The sequence below is a fragment of the Ahaetulla prasina genome, chromosome 2 (assembly GCF_028640845.1).
Source record: "Ahaetulla prasina isolate Xishuangbanna chromosome 2, ASM2864084v1, whole genome shotgun sequence".
In the NCBI taxonomy this organism is placed as follows: domain Eukaryota; kingdom Metazoa; phylum Chordata; class Lepidosauria; order Squamata; family Colubridae; genus Ahaetulla; species Ahaetulla prasina.
In genome coordinates this window covers 129,672,516-129,700,262 of record NC_080540.1, presented here as the reverse complement: position 1 = coordinate 129,700,262, position 27,747 = coordinate 129,672,516, and the positions used below count along the sequence as shown (strand labels likewise).

Genomic DNA, 27,747 nt, shown 5'->3' with positions numbered 1-27,747 from the left:
TGTTTAGGGATTACAAAACAAAAAATAAACCATGTTAAGCTTTCACATATGTATGACCATGTGTTTGTGCACGTACACTGAACACACTTAATCCATCATTCAATTATAGTTTAGTGAATAAACCACAATTAGCTGGGTTCACAAAATGCACTTTTATATATTTGGTTTTATACTACATACTCAACAAAACCAAAACAGCCAATTTTTATGCTTAAAGAATGAACTTCAAATCTAGCCACAGGGAAGTTGCTGTTTACACCATTTTTATTCTGTCCCTTTGTTTTAGATGGGATGCTGATGACCACCCAGCGAGTGGAAAGTGGCGGCACCCTTACCAAACAGATCACCAAAGAATACATCACCAGCACTATGTCCAGCAATAGTGGGACATTCTCCAGACAGACAGAGAGACAATTCTATGAAGCTTGAGCGCACAAGGAAACTGCCAAAAAGACACTCAAATTTCAACAAGATGTTCTGTGGCCATCTTCCAGATGGGAGTGGATGGCAACTTCTGTGCTCCATTAGCCCTAAAAGCCACTCACTGGCCATTGCTTTTGAAATATCACCAGGTGATATCTGCACACAGCCTAGCTGGTAACCTAGCATCTTGTGAAAGGAGCTTTTAACAGAACACTTGGTTATGAAATGCTCTTGGCTAGTTCAACTCTGAATCCAGCTCATGAGTATCTGCTTTGCTGCTCTGGATTTGGTTTGAAATCCTTACCTCAGACCATTGCTTTTCACTTTGCATATTTTAACTGGATCTCTTCCTCAATGTTGATGTTAAGACCATCCTCGTTTTTTTTCTTCTGAGCATGATAACATCCTGTTTGTCACATACATTCCTTGCAATCGAGGGAAGTTAATACAATTGTTGTATAGTTGGTTATAAAATCCCGCGCTGTGCAGTATATAGGAATTCATTAGCAGATTAACAAAAAATACTATTTTATGGTGTAAGGTTGCTAAAATATACAGGTAGTCTTCATTTAACGACTGTTTGTTCAGCAGCCATTTGCAGTTACAACCATAATAAAAAGTATGGTAATTTTATGACCAATCCTCATATTTATGATCTTTGCGGGTTATAAAGCAAAGGACCGTTGAAGCAAGAGCACAAACACAGGCACAGTTTCACTTAGTGACTGCTGAGTTAAGAACTGAGCTGCTGATCCCAGGTCATGATTGCTAAACAAGGATTTACCTGTAAACCCTTTTCCAAAGAATCCCTGATACAACATGGGGCAAATTAAAGCAACTTTCCAACTTCAGTATCAAATATTTGGTATTGTGCCATGGACAATCAGTATCTTTAAGAGGTAGCCCTCAAAATAAACTGATTTACTTCTAGCCAACATTTTAGTTACTTTGGGATGAGGCTCTTATGCCGCAATTACAATAGCCTTGGTCGGAGACCCAATGTGATTGTTTTCCTACTACTTGTCCGGTCTTTTTTCCCCAACCACATAAAAACTGGTGAATTAACAATGATACCATCATGTTAACATATTTTTTAGGGAAATAATCCTAAAATTCATTTGGAAACAAACTGAAATCCAAATTAACATCGGTGCTGTGGCTGCATTTTTCAGAAGCTGCCCAGGAATTCTTCGGTGAGAAGGTCAGAATGTAATTATGTAACATCTTATCTATCTAAATCAGGGTTTTCTCCAAGCTTGTCAATTTTAAGACTTGTGGACTTCAACTCCATGCTGAGGAATTCTGGGAACTGAAGTCCACAAGTCTTCAATTTGACAAGTTTGGCGAGCCCTGATCTAAATGACAGTTTATTAGTCAGTGCCAATCATCATGCAAGGTGTGGGTAATGCTAGCTGGCTTATCCTGCACCCCACATGACTTGAAGGTACCTCGTAGTTGTGGGTGGTTCTCAGAACATATGGACATAACATTTCTTGAAACTGAACATTTGATCAATGCCACTAGGAAAAGTAATGCAGCCGGGTCCATTCAGGCAAAATGTATCAGTCTGGAGTTCTTAGAATCTCATATTCAGTGCTGTGAATCATTCATAAGAGATGGAATTGTTAAAGTTCCTGGACTGTCTTCTAAAAGGGCAAGATTTCTTTTGTATTGAATGAATGATTTCCTGGATCCTTTGTAAGGGAGTTGCAAATCATTTCTTCCTAGGAGAAGCTTCATTAACTTTTATCTCCACAGCTTTCCATTTGTTTTTCTGATACGATTTCCTGTTTCCTGCAAACTTTTACTACCTATTATTAAACTTTTCCTTCAAAGTAAAAACCACACATCTTGGTATAATCCAAAGAGTCACTGGAGGTACAGTATCTAACGGCCATATTTTAATAACACAGTCATTCTAAATAGAAATTTTAAAAGGCATCCGATGCTTTCACTGATGTATAATGAAAAACACATTATAATGTAAATTACATGTTTGTAGATTATTATGGTTTGTAGAGGTTGATGGAATTACATAAGTACATATGCAGTTTCAGTATTTCAGACATCTGACAGATGGTGCTTCGGACCAGATGGCTTTGTATTGCACTTAATAAACATTTTCTCTATGATCGCAGCTATTTTTTTTTATTTTCAAATATGCTATGTGTAAAAAAAAAAAGTTTGACTGCTAATGAGAGCAATGATACAGATCTTATACAAACCTAAACCTCAATAGGATTAGGCAATAAAAGCAAAATATATAATGTCTATCTGAAAATGTTACTAAAATAATCCAAAGGCCAAAGTTAAAGTGATATAAGGTTGTCAAGATTAGCATTAAAGATTAGCATCAATAGTAATGGGATCTGTCTCTAAAAAATATTGTATGGGAAAAGTTAAGTCTGCATCTGTTTAGCAGCTGAGATACATGTGAAGAATAATTGAATAATTTTTATGAATACATTTGAATGCCCAGCTGAAGCTCATTTTTAACATAACTGTTGCCACTGCAAAACATACAGTTGGGATAGTACTGTTGGGATATAATGGCTGCACAAAACACCAAGCTTTACATAACAACATAGGCTAGGCACATGACAATTTAAAATCTGGTTAGTGGATAGTTGATGTTAAGCAAGTATTGGCTAGTTTACACATTACTAATCCCTGATGTGTTTAACCCTGGTTTATTAAGACATTGTGCTTATGCATAACATTGGTATAATAAACTGATTTACAAATCAAGGCTGGGTCATAATCATGCTAAAATGAAATTAACCACGTGAAGGTTTCCAATAAGGAAACATAGCAAATTACTTTAATGTGAAAATCATACATTTTATTGCAAGAAAGGCTATCGTTAGTGTTAATTTTGCTTAATTTAGAATATGTATGTCCACTGGATCAGAGCTGGGACAGAGGGAGGGGAGACAAATAATAAATGCATCATGACATCATATAAGTGACACAACTTACATCATACAAATGACACAAGTTACCATACATCTTTGCATTAAAAGTCATGATGCAATTACATATCATCTCATAGACATTATGATGCCTATTTTATTTTGAATTTGCTGTGACTGACTACACTATCACTTTCTACCACATTTATACCAATTATATGGGTTGAGGGTATTATCTAGCACCAGCCCATCCTTGTCAGTAACAAATGATAATATGGCATGCAATGGAGAAACTCATCACAAAGTGACTCTATTTAAGAGATGTTTAGTGGATAATTCATTATTGGAAGATCACTCATTAATGGGTAAGCAAAAAGGAAAGAATAGAAACAATGTTTAGAGCACAATGTAAAACAGAAAGCAAATTGTCATGATTAGTCTCTGCTTGGGAAGATAAAAAGGAATTGCTTTGGAGTTGTGGAGTTTATGCCAGACTTTTCCAGCCTCAGTATTTCCATCCAGGTTGTTGAAGGAACTTATCACAGAAAACTGTATGCAGACATCAAGGGCTGTTTAATCAAACTCATCACAGTGTTTCTCTGAAAAGGACATTTTGTGCCCCAAATTGTCTTGTAAATCAGGCAAAAAAATCTCTTTTGGGCTCTTAGCTAAAAGAAAAAAAAACATCTGTGTGCGTACACAGGTTTTCACATACTTCACTTCTTTTATGGAAGAAATCAAGTCTTTGCTCCAAGCTAATGTCCCAGGAAGCTGTCCAAAAATGTCATGCTTTTCTTATCACTTTTCTTAGTGAATCCTACAGGCCAGGTGGAAGAGCTTTCAAGACAGGAGGTGTATTTTAGATCCATCAGCAGGTTTTGTGAAATAGAATGTCGCTGTCCTGCTGTATTTGTCCTAATCAATAAAAGCAAAAAACCATGCTATGCAATTATCTGAATTTATCAAGGGACACAAACTACATCAGGAGAAAAAGTTCACAAGTATGGAAATCTGACTTGGGCCATATCAGATGGCTGTATATCAGTCAGAGGGCAATTATTAAGAGGTAAACCAAAGACGAGAACCATTTTGGTGTAGTGGTTAAGGCAGCAGGCTAGAAAGTGAGAGACTGTAAGTTCCAAAACTGTCTTAGGCACAAAGCCAGCTGGTAGGCTGACCTTGGGCTACTCACTTTCGGATCCAGGACGCAGACAAAAATAAACCACTTCTGAAAAACCATGCCAAGAAAATTGCAAAGACTTGTTCAAGCAATCTCCAATAGTCGGAAACAATTGAAGGCGGGGGGGACGGGATCCAAAGACATTATCAGCAAGCCTATGAATTTGCTCAAACAGCAAATTTAGCAACAGTAAACATGTGCTGATAATGGACATTTAAGCCAGGAATGGGCAAATGTTCTTCTAGTCTTCTATCTGCTATAGGCATAACTGTCAATGTCAAGGAATTAAATACCCAGAAGGCAGCAGATTGCCTGTGTCTGGACTGAAGACTTTTTTATCCAAACAACAACAGTTCTAATAGCAATAGAAAGTAACAGCTCTTAACAGAAACTGTGGGAAAATAAATAGCAGGTGGTTGAAGGCAGTTTCTATGCTCCCCAGGACAGACTTTTCTCCTCAGAACTAAATTCATCTATCCATGCTAAAAGGCTGTTAAAACCTTCCTTTCTCTCACACAGACACTTTCTACTGTACTTCATTCCTCTAAAAACATAAAAATGCTTTCCTCGCAATTAATGTTATGACATTAGGGATCTGAAAAAATATTCCATGCATGGGCCATTTTATGTATGCAGTTTTTGGCCTATATACAGAACAAACTAAGTGTGCTTCGTTCCAGTATGGACTGAAATGTGATAGTTCTGGACAAATGTGGTTTACAATGGGGAGCAAGTGGGGGAGGGGGAATCCAAGATTGTGTGTTTTCCTTAATGCTGGTGCATGGGAACATGGTAAATGGTAGAGCAGAACTTGAAAGAGAAAAGCAGGCAGGTGGAGGGTATAGCAGTGGGACATTATCATCATCAGCTGGAGACAGGCAGAGGAGAAAATGAAGATGTCAGGAATTCAGGATCCAAAAGGATATGCTTGGAGCCTGTTTCTTCCTGCTGGGATTATCTCAAGAATAAGCAGGCACATAGGCCAATTCACTGGTGGCAGGTTATGGCTGATGGAAGGCAGAGAGGCAGGGTTAGGGTTTTTGTTTCAGGGTATAAGTTCAGATCCTTAAAACTGTCTTAGATTTATAGTGAGGAATTAGACCACAAAAGAGAGCCAGGAAGAAAAATAGAACTGGACTCACGAATGAAATTTATTGATGAACATATTGGAATTTTTGATGTCGAAAAGAATTGCATGCATCGATTACAGCCTTTATTCTAATATATATATTAGAATAATATATATATATATATAGTGTGTGTGTGTGTGTGTGTGTGTGTGTGTGTGTGTGTGTGTGTGTGTGTAGGTCTTTGGTTATTTGGGTTTTCTCCCACGTAAAATTGGAAGTGTCTTGGCGACATTTCGACGAAGTCTCATTCGTCATCTTCAGGCTGGTGTTTTCTGCTTCGTGCTTCTAGGAGCAATGTGTGATCGCAGCTGTTTCTTCCTTTTAACTGCTAGTGGGGGTTTGAACTGATTGGTGGGAGCTTGGCCGTGTTCTGATTTGGTGGAGGTATGTTCTGATTGGTTGGGGGTTTGGCTGTGCTCTGATTGGCTAGGGTGTGTTCTGTTTGGGGGGTGGGTTAGTTGTGCTCAACCAATCAGTTCAAACCCCCACTAGCAGTTAAAAGGATGAAACATCTGCGATCACACATTGCTCCTAGAAGCACGAAGAAGAAAACACCAGCCTGAAGATGACGAATGAGACTTTGTCGAAATGTCGCCAGGACACTTCCAATTTTACGCAGGAGAAAACCCGAATAACCAAAGACCTACATACAAACACCCGTGAAAACCTCAGAAAACAAATACACACACACACATCCCCAGAGAGAAGGCTTTGCATCTAGAAGAACTAAACACAGGATCCAAGAAGAAAAAGCTGATGTTAAAATTCTGCTCGTCTCTGTTGTAAATGAAATAAGTGTACCAGCATATCCACTCTTGCAGCCCAATCAACCACATACCTTGATATGTTTCAGGACTTTTTCTGCAGCTCCTGATTCAAGAAGAGTTACGGTGCAACCTCCAAAACCTCCACCAGTCATTCTGCTACCATAAACTCCAGGAACTTCCATGGCAGCAGCTACCAGCTCATCTAATTCTGGACAACTAACTTCATAGTCATCCCTGATGAGAGGAAAAATAAATGATTTTTAAACAAAAATGAGAGGGGGGAAAAAACTTGTTAATTACTATGTGGAAGGTAGGAAGCTACCCAGAAAGGGGGGAAAAAAGGGTTAGGAGTTACAGTAGACCCATTCAATATAATGATAGACATGGGATGATATTACAGAAATATCCAATTCTCACCTTGGGATAAATTAAAACAGACCTGGCCATTTTAAGGTCTTGGGCCACATCCAGCTCTTTGGCTGTCTCCACCTGGCCCTTATGAGGTCAATTAGAAATTAGAAATCAAATGTAAATAAGTGTACACTGTGCATGCAATACAAGTGCTTGCTTTTATTTTGAAGGTGACTGCTATTTTTTTTCCCAGTTTACCTTTGTGCATGCGCCCGTGCCTATACATCTTCACAGCCCAATTGGTTCAGCCCTCCACAACAGTCTCAATTTCTCACGTAGCCTCTTGGAACAATTAATTGCCCACCCCTGCATTAAAGTGTATCACTTGCAACAGATAAATTCTATGTCAGAGTTCCCCCACCTTTCAGGGTTGGCGGCCCGGAATAGGAGGGGGAGGAAAGGGGATGATTTTGTGTGAGGGACAGATGCATGTGCGTGTGTACATATGCGGCGAGGCTTACACGAATGAGGCCGCAAGCGCCCACAACAACACTTGTGCAATGCTTGCAGCGATGCTCATGCAAATGGGGTTGTGTGCACATGCTGGCTACTCACACAGCCTGGTGGAGATTAGGCCACAGCCCAGTAGTGGGCCACGGTCCACAGGTTGGGGACCCCTGTTCTATGTCATTACATTGCATATAGATGGGATATGGAAAAGATATGATGTGCCAAATTGACTTCGTTTACTCTTAGGAAGAAATGCCCCATGTGGAACAAATATGATTAAGGCAGACAATCCAGTCTACACCTTCTCTGTCTTATTTAAAAATATGTCTTAGCTGGCCAAGGCATGACAGATTGTGTTTATGGGTCCATCTGATGATACACAAATAATCATTTAGAATGTAAGAGGAATAAAAAGTAGTAGGTTTACATTAAGATGTTCTTAATTCTGTGAAACCAAAGAGATGCAATAGATGTACAATTCAGGTCGTCCTCAACTTACGACCACAAACTGAGCCCAAAATTTATGTTGCTAAGTGAGACATTTGTGAAATGAGTTTTGATTTTATGACTTTTCTTGCCACACTTGTTAAGTGAATCACTGCAGTCGTTAAATTAGTAACACGGTTGTTAAGTGAATCTAGTTTCCCCATTGACTTTGCTTGTCAGAAGGCTGCAAAAGGGGATCACATGACCCTGAGACATTGCAACTGTCATAAAAACGAGTCAGTTGTCAAGCATCCGAATGTAAATCATGTGACCATGGGGATGCTGCAACGGTCATAAGTGCAAAAAAGGGGTCATAAATCACTTTTTTTCAGTGCCATTGTAACTTCGAACGGTCACTAAGTGAACTGTTGTAAGTCGAGGACTATCTGTAAGGTGTGCTGATCTTCTACAGTAAATAGCTTCATTGTACATCCAATCTACATATATACAGGAAAATCTTTACATGAAAATTCAAAAACGGTCCTTTGATTCTATAAATGTTAATTAAAAAAAAATACAAAAGGAATAACCTAGTCCTAGACCAGGGGTCTCAACCTTGGTCCCTTTAAGACTTGTGGACTTCAACTCCCAGAGTTGACTGAGGAACTCTGGGAGTTGAAGTCCACAAGTCTTAAAGGGACCAAGGTTTGGAGACCCCTGTCCTAGACTGTATATCAGCTTCAGACTGTTGCCTTACCTTAAAGAATTGTGGCTCTCTACCATCAGCTCTCCAAACCTCTTATAATCTCTGGCCTCCAGAGCTTCGGCTGCTCTAGCTGTGCGTTCAATCTCTCCAATCACATGCCTGGCTCGCCTGTACATCTCCTTACTCAGGAGGCTCCTGGACTCTGGAAAGAGAGAGAGAAAAACAAAATAAAACAAGGTTCAATTAGGGCTCAAAGGTTAAAGATTATCCCCAAATGGAAAGTTTGGAGCTTCCAATATGCCTTCTGTCACCTCCTTATATGACAGTACAGGAAATAGTCCTCGTTTAGCAACTGCTTTGTTCAATGACCGTTTGCCGTTAACAACAGTCACGAAAAAGTAACTTTACAGCCCATCCTAAGATTTGACTTTTGCAGGTCTGTAAAGCAAAGGCAAGCTGAAGTAAGAGCATAAGCACAATCACCATTTCTCTTAGCAATTGTTTTGCTTAATGACTGAGTTACCAGTCCCAATTGTGCTACACGAGAACTACATGTATGCTTAATATGCCAATTCCCTCTCTCCTTTCCATCTCCCCTTGCTCTGCAACAGACACACAAAACTTCAGATGTTCAGAAGGTTGGAAGCTGACATGCTGCCCCCCCCCCACTTTCCCAAATAACGTTTACCCTCTAAGTCTGACATGTTGGCTTCTCTCAGGCTTGCCTTTCCCAGCAACTTGGCTGCCTCTTCACACTGACGCCGACGTGTGGGATACTCGCTGCCTGTCAAAGTATGTCGTACATTGGAGTTGGTGATGAGAACAACTAAGTCTGGGTCAGTCAAAGGGACCAGGCGAGTTTCCAAGGACCTTGAATAACAAGAAGACATAACTAGATCACAAAAAATGATCCTAAAGGTGGTTGCTGGGTTTAGTTACTTATACATAAGAAATACCAAAAAGAGCTGTCATTATAAACCAAAGTGCATTGTCCACATAACACAACTTTACAAATTCAATGCTTTAAATTTAAAACCGGCATTCTGAATTCTAAAATGTACATGAGTTGGGTATGTTTTACATTCTAACAATTTCTAATATTCTATAAAAATATTCATACAATCATTAAAAATTGGGTCTTAACTGTCAACTTAAAGGACATGGATTTAGCTCTATCCCTAGCCTCAGAAACTCACTCAGGGCTTAAGGTAGAAGGGTTATCTGAACGCACTTTGAGTGTTTCATTCCACAAATACTTTACGGGAAGGTTTTTTTGGTTTTTTTACAGAGCAACATCATCCTTCTCTCTTTTGAATACTGTGAGCTTAGTTAGATGAGATAACTGATCTGTGCGGACATGATCGCTCTATATAGACGGAAGAAGTTAGAAGAGAATGATTACTGCCACATTCTGACCTGCAGTCGATCAGCAAGGCATGTCCTTCCCTCCCCATTACAGAGATAAATTGGTCCATGATTCCGCAAGGCATCATTGCAAAGGTGTGTTCTGCTTTCTGGCACACCAGTGCCTTAGTAACTGGATCCATGTCATCTGTACCGAAGAAGAAAAATATCCACTAACAATTTAGTACTTTATTTCCATATAAAGGAAAGAGGGCCAAATATAAAAATGTTTGATATTCATATATCAAAACAAGCCAAAACATGCAGATGTATAAAAAGTACAGCCTTCTAGTGCTTGTTTTCTAGGATTGGAGCTCTTCAGAATGGGCATGGCCAAGAAAATCAGCCCATGTTCCAATCAGTTACTTTATTGTTCTCTGCCTATTACACGGGAATCTCTCCAGAGTGGCCGATCTTATCTGGAAATGGGCAGATAAGGTACCAAGGCAATAGGAGAAGTCAGACCTAGCCCTCTTGTGTTTATATAGTGAATCCAGCTGATTCCTTGATTGAACCCTCCTCCCAGCAGGGATAGTTGCTCTCCAATAATCCTTGATATGTTGTGTGAGTTCAGCTGCTGTGCTTTGTAAAACAATGACTAATGCCTTAGAGCAGGGGTGTCAAACTCACATCATCATGGCGGTGTCATGTGAAGTATTGGGACTTTCCCCCTCTTCGCTAAACTGGACATGGGCATGGTCAACGCATGACGCATCTGGCCCACGGGCTGCGAGTTTGACATCCCTGCCTTAGAGGGTCCTAAATTCTAATTCACTATTTTGCTTTTAACGGTGATCATGCAGCTGCTTGAAAAAGAGGACCCCAAAACCTGTACAGATTAGTCTTTCTCCATCTAGCCTGGCGAGCTCTTCCGTGAGTAATAGCAGCTTTCTAATTTGGCAGAATATTTCCCAACAATTTGGAGTTTCTAGGGATTGCAAAACATCTCTACAAAACTTCCTTCAGCTGTGGTCAACCTACTGGTAAGTCTCATTTAGCTAACAAAGTTGAAAAGGGGGTAGAAATTTCAGGTTGAAAAATATACCTCGGACCTTACCTACCTACCTTCCTCCCTCCCTTCCTAAGATGTATCCAGTTAGCACTTCACTTGCTTTAAGGAGAATGTAAGTAATCTGTTGTTTCATCATAGGCATAGTATAATTCTTACCAGGCGAGAGCTGCTGCAGGAAGGTGTACATGGCCACTTCTAAGGAGGCTGAACTTGAGAGACCACCACCTATTGGTACATTACTCTCTACCACAACATCAAATCCTGGGAGGGGGCCAGCTATTATGGAACAGAAAAGCAGCACAGGGAGAAAACAACATAATTCAAGGCATGTCCCACAAATAATCTGTAATTTAACGAACTATTCTGAAAAGCATCACATTTAACTAAAAATGTGTCACGGTTTGGGAAAGATGCTTTAAGTAAAGGGCTACACTTCTTTGAAGGGGTCAAAGATACAGTGGCTGGAATTGCCTACCCCACTGGTATCTTGGCTTTGTGGGTGATGGGAACCCATTTAATGGGTTATATGGCAATGAACATTTAGCGCCCCATGAGAGATTTAGAAGGGAAAAAATAACCCTACTCAGAGTGAGGGGACAGGGAATATTTCAATTTCTCTATTAAATAATATATTAAAGTCTTTCATCGCCTCATTCCTGCCAAAGAGGAGAGTCTGTGGTGGGAGGGGGGTCACTTGGGGAAAGGCAGAGTTTTGACTGCATGTTTGTAACTGCCATCTAAAGTTTCTTTACTCCCTTCTTACGGATGCTCCAACTGCCGAACAATGCAATAACCCCAATCTTTGATTGATTTTGGATCTTACCTTTATAATGCTGGATAACCCCTTTTACATAATTAGCCCAGCGAGGTTCTCCGGGTTTCAAGGAAACACCTTCCCTTGGAACTGGAAACTGCACAGTTTTAGGCTCTTCCGTTTCCTCTGCAGTTGTAGTTATGGATATTATTCCATCTTCCCTTGGACTCCCAACCACGACCGTTCTCATCTGTATGGCCTGAAAACAGAGAGCACTGTATAGGGTAGCAGTGGAAAATCAACTGATCTTCCAGCAGTTGATGAACTACAACTCTCAGTGCCCTCCACCACAGGCTGGGACTGCTAAGGATTATGGTTCTGCAACATCTGGAGTACAATAGGTATGTCATGTCCAGTGTAATTAAATTCAAAAAGATGGGCACAGTTCCTAAAAATACTTTCTGCATGGTATTTCCCTCCCTTATAAATGCAGAGGAGCCCAAGAATGAAGAGAAATGAGGATGAGGAATATGAGTAGGAGTGTAGATATAGAAGAATAATAATGACTCTTCCTGAGGTTTTTAATTTTGGTCACTTAGGGTAATTATTATAATGGAGAAAATCCTTTTAACTTGTGATTTTTTTCAACACAGTCCTTAGAAACATTAATTATGCTTATTAACTGATTTGTGTGAAAACATGTTTCCCAAAACACACAATTGCTGATTTCACACATCACACCTGGCTAATCTATGGCTTGATATTGTGCAAACTCAGCCAGTGTGATGAGTCTGGGTTCAATGTGTTTGATGAACACACTGATGAACATTTGGATTAATTTAGTTCCTCTACCTACCAGACATCCTTGGATCACAGCTGCAGAAAATGGTAAGGTAAAGAAATGAATTTGGAGATGTGGAGGAAATCTTACAGCACACATACAGAAATCTGCTTCCATCACACTGGATGGAGTCTGTTTTTATTCATACTTTCATAAATTGCCACCACTGTACAGGATATCTTGCAGAATACAAAGAAACAAGTGGCTTACAATTTAAAATTAAGCCCCTCTAAAAACAGAGAAGGAATATGCAATTATACCATCTGTACTTTTTTAGGATTGGGACGAGATTGTTATTATCCAATGGTCATTATAGCTCAATACATCTAGTGGGTTGAACTTCCAAGTCTATGGGCCACAGAGACAGAAAGAGTAGAACCTTTTTAATTTCAATTAGGGGAGAATGGTGAAGCAAAGATGAAGATCAAAGATATTTTGGAATTTAAGAGTGGATTTTTAGCATGACATTAATATAGGCATTCCAAAAATTAGCTTTCCCTTTAACTTCTAATGGAGGCCTATGTCTTAAGAACCATTTGTAGATACAAACAGATTCAGTAAAGAAGGGGGCCGGGGAGAAACCACATACAGTATAACAAACTATACTGTAGCAAACTATAAATAATAAAATTACATTCTAATAGATTGTGCTGTGTAAACTTAGTCCCAGGTTAACACAAGTGTGTTGTACTCATGAATGTTTTGGAGTTATTTCAAGAAATTATATTCAGTGAATATCTTAAGAGTGTTGTCAGAACAGCATTGTCATGCTTAGGGAACTTTATTTCTTGCTAAATTTTTAGAGAAATGTCTTCACCCAGTAAACATTTTGCAACAGGAAATCATAAAGTTTAGACATAAAATTCAACTTTTTATGGAACAATTTGCCTTTGAATTCATTATGATGTCAGGGAAATAAGAGAAGGGTAATGAAAGCATAACTTGGAAAAAACAGCTTAACATTTGCTATTTTACAGTTAGTGAATATTTAACTCCACGTTTGTGCAATCTAGACTTAACCCCGCTGGCCGTGGAAGAGATCAGAAATACTTCTGAAAGGAACCAAGCCTTCAATGGTAATTTTCAGGAGCTTTGCCTACCCGTTGACAAAAAATAATCTCTTTAAATACTGGCATTCCAATATTTAGGAACAATATTAGTATCTTCATGGCAGAAACGGGTTTTTTATTCTCCTCCTCTACATCGAAGGAATTTTCCCGAGATGTCTTTGGAAAATCCCCATAAAATTGGAAGAAGCACAGCCGAAGTTAATCTGATTTTTCTGCACGGCATTGCTTCCTTACCATAGGTAGCACGAAACCTTGATTGTAATCGGTGTGCTCTCCGATCAAATTTACCCTTCCGGGGGCCGACACTGCAATTTTAGGATTTTCCCCGCCATAAACCCTTTTGTACACTTCCCGAGCGGCTGCTAGTAACGACCCCACTGGGTTGGAGTCTCTCCTTTTTTCCATGATCTCGATCCACTTTTGAAAATTGCAGGTTCCACTCCTGAAACCACCGATCCCGGAAAGAGAGGAGCGGAGTTCTGCGCAGACGCGCGACTGTTCTCATTCCAGCAGTTCTAATCAAGGCCCGCCCACTCGGCGTGCATTTGCCGGGCGTCCAGCTCCTTGCTCCGCCAGCACCGCTCCTATGTGTCCTGTAGGGGTCGCTGGTGCAACTTCAAATCTTGCCTTCGCTTTCCTGGGTTTCTTTCGTAAGGGCCAGTAAAGACTCTGCACCTTTTATCCCCGAGGCAAAGTTGCAATAATGATTGGTTAGTTCTAAGTTAATGGTATTTGAATGGTGGAGCATAAATAAACAAAAATGCAAAGAAAACAAAAACCTCTCACCTATTACTAATTAACAGCAATATCCTGGAAAAGTTCAAGTTAACTAACATAATAACCTGAGCAGAAAATGCTTGCAGAATTTGCAAAATCATTAGAATAGAATAGAATAGAATTTTTTATTGGCCAAGTGTGATTGGACACACAAGGAATTTGTCTTGGTGCATATGCTCTCAGTGTACATAAAAGAAAAGATACGTTCATCAAGGTACAACATTACCTTGTAATGTTGTACATCAAGGTACAACATTAAGTGTTGTACCTTAAAATTCTTGATGAAGGTATCTTTTCTTTTATGTACACTGAGCATATGCACCAAGACAAATTCCTTGTGTGTCCAATCACACTTGGCCAATAAAAAAATCTATTCTATCATTTGATGTATGCACCATTAACTCAGACTCAGTACTGTATCTTACCTACCACATAAATGATCTTCTCCAGGATGATCTGTCCTCAAAATGGCACAGACCACCATTGTAATTGAGTCAATTCATCTTGTTGCTCTTTGCCGTCTTTCTTTCCAGCTTCCCATCACAAGAGACTTTTCGAGGGAACCAGGTCTTCCTGTAATGGGTCCAAAATATAATAATTTAGGCCTACATAGTCATTTGTGCTTTGAATGTGAATTCTGGACTGACTTGTTTTATGATCCATTTGTTTTCTTGTCTATCCTTGGTATTGCAAATGTTTTCTCCAAAGTTCAACACTTTATATTTTAGTGGTACAAGCTCATGTTATTACTTTTAAAATATCTTGGATGTTGACACTCCTAATATATATAATTTCAGTATATTTCTTCCATTTTTGTTTGATCTTTGAATCAGTTATTATCTATTGGTATTCTTTCACATACCAATTTGAGGTTGAAACCTTCTGAATTTGGAGATTTTTTGGGAAGATTTTCCTTGTTTTTCCATGACTGTTCCCATCTTCCTTATCTTTTCAGATGTTGATACTATGTCCTAAAAAATTTATAAAATTATACAATTGAATAAAGGGAAGTTAATAACAGCAAAAAATAGTAATAAAGTACTCCAGAGAATTAAAATCATCACACACAAGCAATAACCATAACACTCCTATGCTAAATATACATGTACAGGGCTCAACTCTAAAATGCAATAAAAAAGAGAATATATTTGAATGAGGAAACAATCTGATTACAGGCAAGAACCTCTGTAGAATCATTATCACTATGAAGAAAAACCTGCCAAACTTGGCAGGCAACTTATGCTGTGTACGTGGCAGTCAGCACTTGAGGGTTAAAAACTGCTATTGGTGGCCTCCTTCCTGTAGTTCTCAAGCCTTATTCCTTTCGAGAATTTGTGACTGATTGAAAACAGCTGGCCACAAAAGAGCTGCATTCAAAAACTAGGTATTTAAACAAACACATTAGACACACACACATGCATCATGAAGATGTATGATGATAGACCGTCCATTGTAAAATATTCAAGTGAAGTTTGATTTCTGCTGACCTTGTGGACACACCCATGCAGGGTTTTTTAATTTATTATAAACAATAATAGATTTACCCTTACCGTTTTCAAAGATGTTTCCTCCACTTCTTATTCTACTTTACAACCAGGGCCAGCTTTAGGTTAAGGTCAAGTAAGCACTGATTTAGCTGCCAAAGTTTTGGGGGCACCAATGGTACTTTTCCTTCAGAATCATTCTTATAAAAGGTAAATCTTGCATTTTGGCAGGAGATGGCATTGTTCAATCATTGTGGCTTAGGAGTAACCCCAGACCCTTGAGCTGACCCTGCCTGCTTACAGCCTTGAATTTCCTGAATGGTTTTGAAAGCTTAGCTTTCGAAATGAGCCAAGATCAGTTAGCACTTAGGACCGTTTTTTCACACTTATGACTGTTGCCACATCCCCAGTGTCATGTGATCAAAATTCAGATGTTTGGCAACTGACAGTCGCAGCGTCCTGGGGTCATGTGATCCCCTTGTGTGACCTTCTAACAAGCAAAATCAATGGGAAAGCCAGATTCACTTACCAACCGGGTTCCTAACTTAACCGCAGCAATTGAGTTAACAACTGTGGCAAAAAAGGTCGTAAAATGGGGCAAAAATCACTTCACAAATGACTCGCTTAGCAACAGAAATGTTGGGCTCAATTGTGGTCGTAAGTTAAGTACTACCTGTATAGGGACTCTGTCCTGCTTATGCAGGGGGTTGGACTAGAAGACCTCCAAGGTCCCTTCCAACTCTGATAACTCTTATTCTGTGGCCACTTGGCTGGGCTCTCAAACTTTAGCTGCCTATTAAAGAGACTTCACCGAACAACCACCGAATCCTGGAGACCGGCGGCGGGGAAAGAAAACATTAACGTCGGAACTACGCGAGAAGAATGGGAGAACAGTCAGTAATCCCAGAAGTTTAACGACATCAATCATATCCGGGAGCGGGGCTACACATTGAACTTTTTGCCCTTATTTTCACCTCTCCAAACCCCGGCAAGTTCTACTGGGCCGGCCCGAAGATCGCTTTCCCTCTCTCTTTCCCACCCCCCCACCCCCGTCTCGCCAGAAGAATGGTACCTTCCAGAGTTTTGCCTGTCGCCGGGTGTTCGGACGAAGAAAGTCGCTCGCGGACAGTTTCCATCGGGCGGAGGCGCGAGCGGAGGCTGAGTCCGGGATTCTGGGCTGAGCCGGAGTCTGGGGAAAGCAGAGCCGAGCAAAGCAGACTAGGATGAGCGGGAAAGAGCCGCTCCTGGGCGCTCTGAAAGGTGAGAGAGAGAGAGAGAAAGAAAGGGATTCGCGACGGGTAATGCGAGCGGGGCGTTTGAAAACGAAGTGTTGGGGGAATAGCCGTCCTTCGTAGCATTTGGAACTTAAATGGAGCATGGCTCTGATGGGTCACCCAGCTGTCACGGTGAAGAAACGCGCTGTAGAGATGCCAGCCGATGAAAGCAGTAGGATCTGTGCTAGAAGATTGGTACCTCCCAACCGGACACGTGTTCTCCGTTCCCTACGTTCAAGTGATTGCAGAACTCTCGTTTGTGGCAGTATTTTAAGATTGGATTTCTAAGGTTCCAGTTTAGAAGGAGAAGGAATCAGGAAAACCAGAAGTCCAAGCAGAGTGTGCAGGAGAAATGCTGAGATAGAGACATTTTATAGTCAATTCCAGGGCTCTCACCACCCCCACCACCCCACCCAGTAATGAAAACTTGACAAGGTCATGTTAGACGGACAGGTGTCCTTCACACATGGGGATACATATTTCATGTTTGCTACTACTTGTTTACTGCTGTATGGACATGCAGGCAAGATACATACCCACTTTTTGAATTTTGTCACCTCCAGCATCCTGCTTGCTTAAAATATTTTTTAGTTCTCATATTGGGTTACTTCATTTAATGTCCTGTCCACAGTTGTAGCCATTTTTGATGCTGGAGGAAAAAGATGCATGTGGAATAATTAATAGAGTAATTTCTTATTGTTGTCTTTGTGTCGCCCTCTGGTTTTTAAAGTGCTATTTCCTGCTGGTTGTTGATGACCATCAGTAAGAAACTAGGGGACTGTATTTTTGTCAAGCAACAAACACAGATTTTTTCCAGCCAAAATATCTTTTTTTTCTATCTAGATAATTACTGGACTAGCCCACACAGAAAAAAATGTGCAAATACTGAAGTTGTCACTGCTCTTTTTCTGTAGAGGAAAAAACCGCAGTACAAAGATCTACACAAATGTAAACCCTATTATATTCTATAGGATTTGTTCCAAAGTAAAACATATAGGATTGTAGCCTGTGATGCAAACAAACAGGATAAAGTATTTTTCCCTAGAAGTACTATATTTTACTATTTTATTTCTCAAATCACACTAGTTTAAACTGGTTTGCATGATGAAACATTGACTTTTTAAAGGTCTGAAATCATGGGAAGCTAACAATTTAATTTTCTATCAATATCTTGTAAAAAAATATATGCATTCTACCATGCTTTGTCTTAATTTCTGTAGTGCTGTCACTTGTATGAACAACATGTATAATTATGTCTTGTTTTTGTCTCAAGACATAAAAACTTCATAGATTACAAATCTCCCCATGTATCTTTTGCAGTGACATACAAGGGATTTTTAAAATGACGACTTTGATTATAAGATTTTTCTTCCTCGTTTAATGATTTGTCCTATGGGTTTCCTTATCCCTCTTCTTTAAACTAATCTTGCATGCCCCTACATAAATGACATGGAACAGAGTGGGATTTACTTCAGTAGACATGTACAGGATTTTATTACAATTTTTATTCTTTTGCCTGCATTCACATAACACACTAACCCACGTTTTTGAACCATGGTTTACAGTACAGAATTAACCTATGGTTTGACAACGCAAACCATGAACTTGTTATTTGGGAGACCTCTTACAGCTGCTGTTTGAAAAACAGGTTTTATTTATGGCTAGTACTCCTTTACTCAGCTTCACGTTGTGCACCGGTAATGCCCTTTCCAGGATAGAAGAGTTTGCCTCTTGGTCATCCCTCGTTTGGTCCCTTATCCTCTGGACTATTGCAATGTGCTGTACATGAGGCTATCCTTGAAAAGTATCGGGAAGCTTCAGCTGATACAAAATGTGGCCGCGTGAGCAATCTTGGGCACCAAAGATCAGTGCATGTGACACCTTTGCTGCATGAAGCTGCATTGGGGTGACAGTTTGCTTCTAGATCCAATTCAAGGTGCTGATTATGACATTTAAAACTCTACCTGGCATGGGGCTAGATTACTTATGGAACCATCTTAGCCCATCACATCAGTCTATCCCACTTGGTCAGGTAGGGAATTTATGCCGCAGACCTCATCAGTTAAAGAATTCCAACTGGCAGAGTCCAGGAAGAATGCCTTCTCTGCTGTTGCCCACTGCTCTTTGTAATAACCCCCCCCCTCCCCAGAGGCAAGGCAGCCCTCTACTCTCCTAGCCTTTCAAAAGTATCTAATGACTTGGCTCTGCCATCTCATTTAAGGCTCACTGAGGAGACACAGCCATGGGATGGTTAGTGCCCTGAAGGCCTTCCCTACCCCGGCTTTTATTTACCTTTTAATGTTACATTTTGCTATCTTTGCCTCTATTTTAAATTTTTATATTCCGTTTTTATGGAATATAGAGTTTTTATGGAATATAGAGTTCTTCTGTGTCGGAGATGGCGGTTTCTAAATTTTATAAACTTAACCACGTAGGCTGGGTTCATACAATACACTGCACTACAATCTAGCCCAGATAGTTCTAAGCAGTACCACTGGTGGGAATTAGAAGTAATATAGCTGGGCCTTGGAGGGACTTTACACCATTAAAATGTACAGGAAAGGATAAATGTAACAACAGTGCCTATAAGCATATAAATGATGGTGATAATGGATAAAGTGAACTTTTAATTTCAGTTATGATGGAGCCTAGTTATAATAGTTGTGAGAAATGTACTTTTGGAGGAATCTACCACTGGAATTAAAATTGGTGGTAGGAATATCAATATCCTCCTATATGCAGATGATACAACATTGCTCATGGAAAGGAAGAAGAATCTGGAGTGGCTTTGACTCCAAGATGAAAGTGAAAAATTTGGACTGCACCTTAACATCGATAATGACAACTGCAGAGAATATACAGATCAGAATGCAGATTGACAATGAGACCATCGAAATAGTAAAGCAATTCATCTTCCTTTACTAAACTCAACCAACATGGTGACTGCAGCCATGAGATCAGAACAATATATAATACTTGAAAGAACTGCAATGTCCACCATGAATAACATCTGGAAGTGTAAAGACAACAGCTTCCCAACCAAATGCAGATTAGTTAACGCAATAATTTTTCCAATTCCTACTTATGGATGTGAAATTTGGCCTCTGAAAAAGGCAGATAGAAGAAGGGTGGGCACTTTTGAACTGTAGTGCTGGAGACGAAGATTACATCTCCTATGAACTGCAAAAATAACAAGCAAGTCCAAGTTTCCTCATGAAAAATATGAAGCCAAGATCACAAAACAAAGGCTGTCATACTTTGGCCATGTTGTGTGAGCTGACTCACCCAAAAAATCAATCACGCTGGAAGTGAATAGTGGAAAAAGGAGAAGAGGGCAACCTGGTACCCATTGCCTGGACCCTGTAAAGGATGGCACCAGGATGACCATGGTGGATCTGAAGGAGGTAGTGTGAGACAGAGGGGCATGGAGAGTGCTGATCCATAGAACTGCTGATGGTGGAACATGACTGAATGGTTGATGACGAAGATAATGGAGCCCAAATTAATTGATAGCACGATTGATAGGAGTTGATATAAAAAAATTAAGAATTACTCATATAGCAAATCCCTGTTAGCCCAACATTTTATATAAAGCCAGCTATTGTAGGTTGTTCCTGCAAATTCATTTCATATAAGAAATTGAATACTAAGCAGTTGGGATTATATTAATGAGCTTCCATTTTATAGTCAGTGTATTTTCTTGTGCAGTCTTAAACTATTTACTCCTGGGTAATCCTTGCAGGGTTCTTCTGAAGATACCTGGATTGTAGAAATCAAAATGGTCATTAGATAGCAGCAAAGAATTAGTCTTCTGTATTTCTCTGCTACCATCTAGTAATGGCCCAGTTTTTGACAGCCCAGATACGATAACTCTGCGTAATCACATGTACCACAATGTATCATGTTGAACATTTTGGGAAAAGGTGAGATAATTATTATATGATAAATATTCATATAACTACACAGTCATCATCTTGATAGAACAGAAAAAGACACAGGGTCTTAAAATAACTAAATGTTATTCTATTTAATAAACAAAAATGTGGCAGGAAATCTCTTTCCCAAGATGGTCAATGGGCTTGATGGGTGGAACACGCATTGAAAGAACAGTCAATATTTGCCCAACCAAGCCCATGGCTGATGACATTTTGCATACCTTCTTATTTATATTAAATATTTCTTTCTTCCTTTTATAGGCCCAAAGTAGCAAAAGCATTTTACAAATCAAACGAATAGCTTTGTGTGCAAATAAGTTAAAAGGGAAGACAGCCACCTTTAGAACATTTCCAGTGGATGTGCTAGTTACTAATAAAATTAAAGCAGAAAGAGAGAGGGAAGTGAAATCCTGCTTCCTCAGAAAAATTGAGCCTTACTGAGTAGAATGAGAATTGAATCTAAGTAGGTGTGTCCAGCACAATTTAAATAAATCACTTGATTTAATCTGTTTAATCTGCTTTAATCTATTGATTTCCGATGTGTACTTGGCCAGCATTTAATGTTTTGCAACTGGAAACTCCAAATTCTTTCTTCCAAATAAACATATGATTGCATTAAGTCTATAGAGATTCTCAGTCATCCAGGTCATGGTTTGTCCCAGAGGTGCTTTTTCAGGAGGCAACTGTCCATTCCATTCTCCACTATCCTGTCAGAGCTGAAGAAGCTTCTTGGATGAGAAGTGAAATGTCTTCAAAAGAAAAAAACAAGAAAGTCCAGTTGCTTCCTGAAAAAGCACCTTTGGGATATGATTGCTTGATTTGCTATATGTTGTAATTTATTTCAAACTTACTTGTCCTAGTTTGCTATGCCTAAATTGCTGATGGAGACAACATGACATTTCTGCACCATATCATCTATAAAATTGCCTAAACTTCCAGGTTTAAGAGATCTCTTTTTATCCCCATTGTTAAGAGTTCAGTGAAGCCATTTTATTCAAGAGAAAGAATGGGTTTTTAAATAATTAAAATAATGTATTAACATTTTTACTCTATAAAATGAGAAAAAGGTTTGTCCCCAAAATCAGTGTGTACAGTATTGTATTTTAAAAAAGGGTTTTGCCTAGAGTTCTGTTATTACAGCCTGCATTTGAAATTGCATTTGAAATTGCTCATGCGAGTTAGCCTGCATTTGGTATTGTTTATGCTAGTCAGATTCCGTACTGAGGCAAATATTTGTAGATCCATTCTTTCCTTTTCCATTTGAAATTCAGTTTTATACATTCTATTTTCTTGCAGTGTGCATTCTCAAGTTTCAGGAAAGCAATAGTCCTTACACAGATACCTGTCCTCATTTACAGTCCTTTTGTGAGATCCTGGAAATGATTCTTCGGAAAGGATTAAAACGTGAGTAGCTTTTTTTGCTCCATAGTTTAATATTGAGAAATATACTTGAAAAGTTTTGGAGGCCCAACTTACAGCAAATCATTTAGTCTTAAAATGGAAAAGGAAAAACTGAATCTAAAAATATTTGCCTCAGTATAACATAACATAACATAACATAACATAACATAACATAACATAACATAACATAACATAACATAACATAACATAACATAACATAACATAACATAACATAACATAACATAACATAACATAACATAACATAACATAACAACAGAGTTGGAAGGGACCTTGGAGGCCTTCTAGTCCAACCCCCTGCCCAGGCAGGAAACTCTACACCATCTCAGTCAGATGGTTATCCAACATTTTCTTAAAAATTTCCAGTGTTGGAGCATTCACAACTTCTGCAGGCAAGTCACTTATTAATTGTTCTAACTGTCAGGAAATTTCTCCTTAGTTCTAAGTTGCTTCTTTCTTTGATCAGTTTCCACCCATTGCTTCTTGTTCTACCCTCAGGTGCTTTGGAGAATAGCCCGACTCCCACTTCTCTGTGGTAGCCCCTGAGATATTGGAACACAGCTATCATGTCTCCCCTAGTCCTTCTTTTTATTAAACTAGACATACCCAGTTCCTGCAACCGTTCTTCATATGTTTTGAGTCTCCAGTCCCCTAATCATCTTTGTTGCTCTTCTCTGCACTCTTTCTAGAGTCTCAACATCTTTTTTACATCGTGGCGACCAAAACTGGATGCAATATTCCAAGTGTGGCCTTACCAAGGCATTATAAAGTGGTACTAACACTTCACGTGATCTTGATTCTATCCCTCTGTTTATGCAGCCCAGAACTGTGTTGGCTTTTTTAGCAGCTGCTGCACACTGCTGGCTCATATCTAAATGGTTATCCACTAGGACTCCAAGATCCCTCTCACAGGTCTGAGATGACTTTACATCATCTTTGATGATGTAAAGTCTGACTAGCATGAGCAATACCAAATTATTGTACATTGGGCCTTAGCAACCACTGGCTATGCGCATGGTTTATTACACTCTACTAATGGATTAGAAAGGGTATACAGTAATGAATTAGTAATGAATTAGAAAGGATGTAAGAAGTCATCCTTTGGACCAGGGGCGGGTTTCAAAACCCGTTGCTACCAGTTCGCTTGTGGGCAGAAGCATCCGGGTGGATGGGCAGAGCCTCCCCCGCTGCCGCTACCGGTTCACCCAATCCGGAGTGAACTGGTAGCAATCCATCACTGCTTTAGGCCAAGGGTCTCCAAACCTGGTAACTTTAAGACTTGTGGATTTCAAATCCCATAATTCCTTGGCCAGCCAAAATACAAATGAGGAATTTTTGTATGCATGCTACAGATTTAATCTACATATTATAGATTCAATATTAGCTAAGGCAGGGGTCTTCAACCTTAGCAACTTTAAGACTTGTGGACTTCAACTCCCAGAATTCCTCAACCAGCAAAGGAATTCTGGGAGTTGAAGTCCACAAGTCTTAAAGCTGCCAAGGTTGGAGACCCCTGAGCTAAGGGATATGATCATCTCCCAGTCTTACCATTCTTTGTAAATGATGTCTTTTTCCCTCTTCAGAGCCAGTTCTGGGATTCAAGAGGAAGGACTATTGGCACTGGCTAGAGCAGCTTCCACAGCAGGAGACCCATCACAGGTAGGTGGTCTCTTATAGCCTTTTTTGATGATGTGAACAGGAACTCAGAATATTGGGTTTCGTTCTTTCACTGTTGCAATTTTAACTCAAAGTTCCCAGACTTGATTTCCTTCTGTTGTTCATATCCAATGCAATTTCATGTCTGCTGGAGGAGTTGGAAAATGCTCCTCTCACACTTATTACAGGTTTCACTGACACTGTATCCATGATTGCTTTTGAATTAGGCATGGAGAAATTGTGGTTTGTGTTATTTTATAAGTTTCAACATAATTTTAATGAACAGGAGAGTGAAATATTTTCTTTTGGTAAGGAATTCACAGCTGCTAAAATCTCTGACTTGTATCAGAGAAAGAATTTGCGGAAGGCACATACAAGTAATATTCAGTGACCATTTGAATGAAGGGACTTACAGCTATCCCTTTTAGTGCAGAATCCCTACAGTCACATGATCTCAAATTGGGTGCTTGGTAACTGCAGCTATGACAGTTGCGGCATCCCACAGTCACATGATCCCCATTTACTATCTTCACTGCTGGCTTCTGACATGCAAAGTCAATGGGGAAATATCCACCATATTGTGTCCGAATTTGCCTCAAGAGCTTACACGGGCACAATCTCTGAAAATGGCTGGGTGGACTAGACATTAGCATTTGAACTACTGTAAGTCCATGTATTTGCCATACGCTAAATAAAATAAATAAATGAGGAAGATGGCAGGAGGTCACAGACGGCAATCGTTTGACCACAGGACGCTGCAACTGTGCAGGATTTGCCTAACAATGGCGGCTGGATTTGCTGCAACTGCCATTGTAAGCAGACATGGTCATGAGATGTCATGTTTTACAGCTGCATCACACAGCAATGAAGTTGCGGGTCCCAACTGCCATCGTTAAGTGAGGACTGCCTGTATTATTTGGTACCCATTTCAACAATATTGAAACAACATTTAAAAATACGCAATAGCAGAGACTGTGTTAACAATAACTTTTCCACTTGTAGTAGGACCCTTCTGTCCATGATGATTGAGAAAACGAGTTCTTGTGAGAAGGTGCTGACAGCTCAAGGAAGAGGGCGGTACTTCCTGCGTCTGGCTTTGAATGGGAAGTTGTTAGCAGTTGCTGTTCAGCAGCTCATCAGAACTCCCAGGCTGCTAGAGGTGATTAAATAATTCGGAGGAATTAAGAAAATAATTTGAATAACTACCATACTTTGATTTGTGGCTTTGTCTCTTTGCTTGAAGCCTGAGCCTGAACACTAAATACAGGTAGTCTTCAATTTATGACCACAATGGAACTAGAATTTCTAGTCGATGCAGTTGTAAAGCAAACCATCACATGACTGGATCCAATATTGGAATATATGATTCCATTGTTGAAATGCTTATCTCCTATAATTAGTATGATATTGGGGGAAGAGGGGGGTGCTGTCAAGGTTTTGAAAAGTGTACTTATGTGGTTGGATAATAGACTTGTATCACTGTATCATTGATTGCCTTGGACTTCAACAATCCAGAGTCAGGGGTTGAACTGGAAGATCTCCAAAGCCCCTTTTAGGCTTATGGTTCCAGCTGAGATAAGTCTATCATTTCGGTGTTGCATCTAAATACTGAATTTGACATGCTTTTCTTAATAATAACAACTACAGTGTTTTGCCTATTTTTTTCTTTGTCTACAAAGATCTTGTGCTTCCTAGATACAAAATGACCCATTCCAGTTCATTTCAGTTTGTTGATTTCCAAAATGTCAGTGTTTTGTTTTGACATTTCTGCTCTGCTAACATCTAGTTCGTTTTGCTTTATGTTCTGCCATTCCATATACAAATGGTGTAGATATCTTTGCACCACTGATCTTCGCTTTTCCTCCCAGGCACAGCTGTAGACAAACATCATTTGAACTTTAATCTAATTACATCAAAGAATAGAATGGAATGGAATGGAATGGAATAGAATAGAATAGAATAGAATAGAATAGAATAGAATAGAATAGAATAGAATAGAATAGAATAGAATAGAATTTTTATTGGCCAAGTGTGATTGGACACACAAGGAATTTGTCTTGGTGCATATGCTCTCAGTGTACATAAAAGAAAAGATACCTTCATCAAGGTACCAGTGCTCCTTGTATTTGTCCTCTGCTTTTCTCTGGTAGCCCACTGGATACCTTCTTAATGGAAAGCTCATGTTGCAATATCGTGTTGACATTGTTCCCACTGAAAATGTCAATCATTGTTTGTTTGTTTTTTGTTAGCAGAAAATTGGAGTGGGTTACTATTTTTACATCCTGTGAAGTCTTGACAGTTTTCCAATACTGGTCTACATTTAACATGCCAGGTTTCAAATTTATGCTTCTTGCTTGTTTTTCACTTATCTCTTATTACAATATACATGTTTCATATTTAAACATCTGTGTCATAATAAATTATTTTATTTGAATTATTCTTACTGTACTGCATGTTTGTTTTTCTAATCTGATTTCAGTGTTATGATCCAATAACATCTATCCTAAGCAATGAAGAATTTTCAGGTAAGATTCTGTTCTATCGTTATGCTACCCTCTCAAGATGCCTCCTTGCATACATCATTGTACTGTATGACATTATTAGGCAGTAATTTAGGGAGTGAATTTTAGCCCGTAAAACAGTGGACCATCCTTTAAAGCAGGGGTCTCCAACTTTGGCAACTTTAAGACTTGTGGACTTCAACTCCCAGAGTTCCTCAGCCATCTCAGGCAGCATTTACATTTTTCAAGAGTAAAGGGCCTAAAAGTGAAAGTCCCAACTCATACATTTTGGTAAAAGTGGCCTTTCACTGTTGTCTTTTTTTTTTTTTTGCTTTAAGCATGATGTGCCTATTTTCAGGTTTACACTGTAGTTTTCATCTCCCTCCACCTACTTCAACTTGAAGTTGTGCCATTAATTTCCAGCAATCCTAGCAAAGAATGGGTTGTGAAAACTGCCCCCCCACCCTGAAAAAAATAGGAATTGAAGCCCTGAGGCTGCAAGTTTTCTATTCCTGACCTAAAAAGTTTGTAATCATAATTTCTATTTTTTAAAAAAAAAAATGATAGAATTCCTTTGGTGTGGAATTTTTATTACGCAATTGCCCTGCTTCATTTACAGACTCTTCTTGGAGTGGGGAAGAAAGTTCAAATACTGTGTACTGCTTCCCAGTTTTCCACTATTTCTTTCACGATACTTCTGTTTAGTAAAAAAGCTATGAAGGACAGCTGGTGCTTTTTAATGGGCAATAGGGGTCACCTGTCACTAAGGTGTGTATCCTCAGCTGTTTTCAATGCAGGTAGGACATTGCAACCAGTTGTAATGTGACCTGGTTACAAAGCACCTGAACTGCAATCACATGACTGAGGGAGCAGAGCAATACAGGTAGTTCTCAACTTACAACCACAATTGAGCCCAAAATTCTGTTGGTAAGTGAAACATTTGTTAAGTAAATTACAACCTTTCTTGCCACAGTTGTTAAGTGAATTACTACGGTTAAGTTAGTAACGTGTCTGTTAAATGAATCTGGCTTCCCCATTGACTTTGCTTGTCAGAAGGTTGCAAAATGTGATTTGCATGACTCCACAACACTGCAACCATCATAAATATGAGTCAATTGCCAAGTGTCTGAATTTTGATCAGGGGGACCCTGACCATGGGGATGTTGCAACGGTCGTAAGTGTGAAAAATGGTCATAAGTCACTTTTTTCAGTGAC

General features: G+C 39.4%; 3 protein-coding genes across 4 annotated transcripts in view; 2 read left to right on the top strand and 1 right to left on the bottom strand.

The window, feature by feature from the left end:
- Window positions 1-2,560, top strand: part of ITGB4 (integrin subunit beta 4) — a 95,549-nt gene extending 92,989 nt beyond the window's left edge. The window contains exon 39 of the mRNA XM_058167909.1: window positions 287-2,560. Within this exon, the coding sequence (XP_058023892.1) occupies window positions 287-429 (143 nt within the window). The 3' untranslated portion in view covers window positions 430-2,560. The remainder of the gene's footprint in view (window positions 1-286) is intronic.
- On the bottom strand, window positions 1,371-16,949 carry GALK1 (galactokinase 1). 2 transcript variants are annotated; one of them, XM_058166591.1, is made up of 11 exons: window positions 16,820-16,949; window positions 15,126-15,234; window positions 14,693-14,836; window positions 13,721-14,161; window positions 11,645-11,834; window positions 10,978-11,097; window positions 9,822-9,957; window positions 9,094-9,275; window positions 8,457-8,607; window positions 6,484-6,646; window positions 1,371-4,250 (listed from the first exon to the last, which is right to left on the bottom strand). In XM_058166591.1, exons 4-11 carry the CDS (start codon window positions 13,889-13,891, stop codon window positions 4,176-4,178), a joined length of 1,188 nt encoding a protein of 395 aa, XP_058022574.1. In that variant the 5' UTR covers window positions 13,892-14,161; window positions 14,693-14,836; window positions 15,126-15,234; window positions 16,820-16,949; the 3' UTR covers window positions 1,371-4,175. The 2 variants fall into 2 exon arrangements, with proteins under 2 accessions (XP_058022574.1, XP_058022575.1); XM_058166592.1 differs by having other exon boundaries at window positions 14,693-15,234.
- LOC131189934 (uncharacterized) overlaps window positions 16,884-27,747 on the top strand; it is a 30,531-nt gene continuing 19,667 nt past the window's right edge. The window contains exons 1-5 of the mRNA XM_058166590.1: window positions 16,884-17,007; window positions 22,253-22,360; window positions 23,959-24,034; window positions 25,034-25,190; window positions 26,511-26,556. Coding sequence (XP_058022573.1) covers window positions 16,971-17,007; window positions 22,253-22,360; window positions 23,959-24,034; window positions 25,034-25,190; window positions 26,511-26,556 — 424 coding nt within the window. The 5' untranslated portion in view covers window positions 16,884-16,970. The remainder of the gene's footprint in view (window positions 17,008-22,252; window positions 22,361-23,958; window positions 24,035-25,033; window positions 25,191-26,510; window positions 26,557-27,747) is intronic.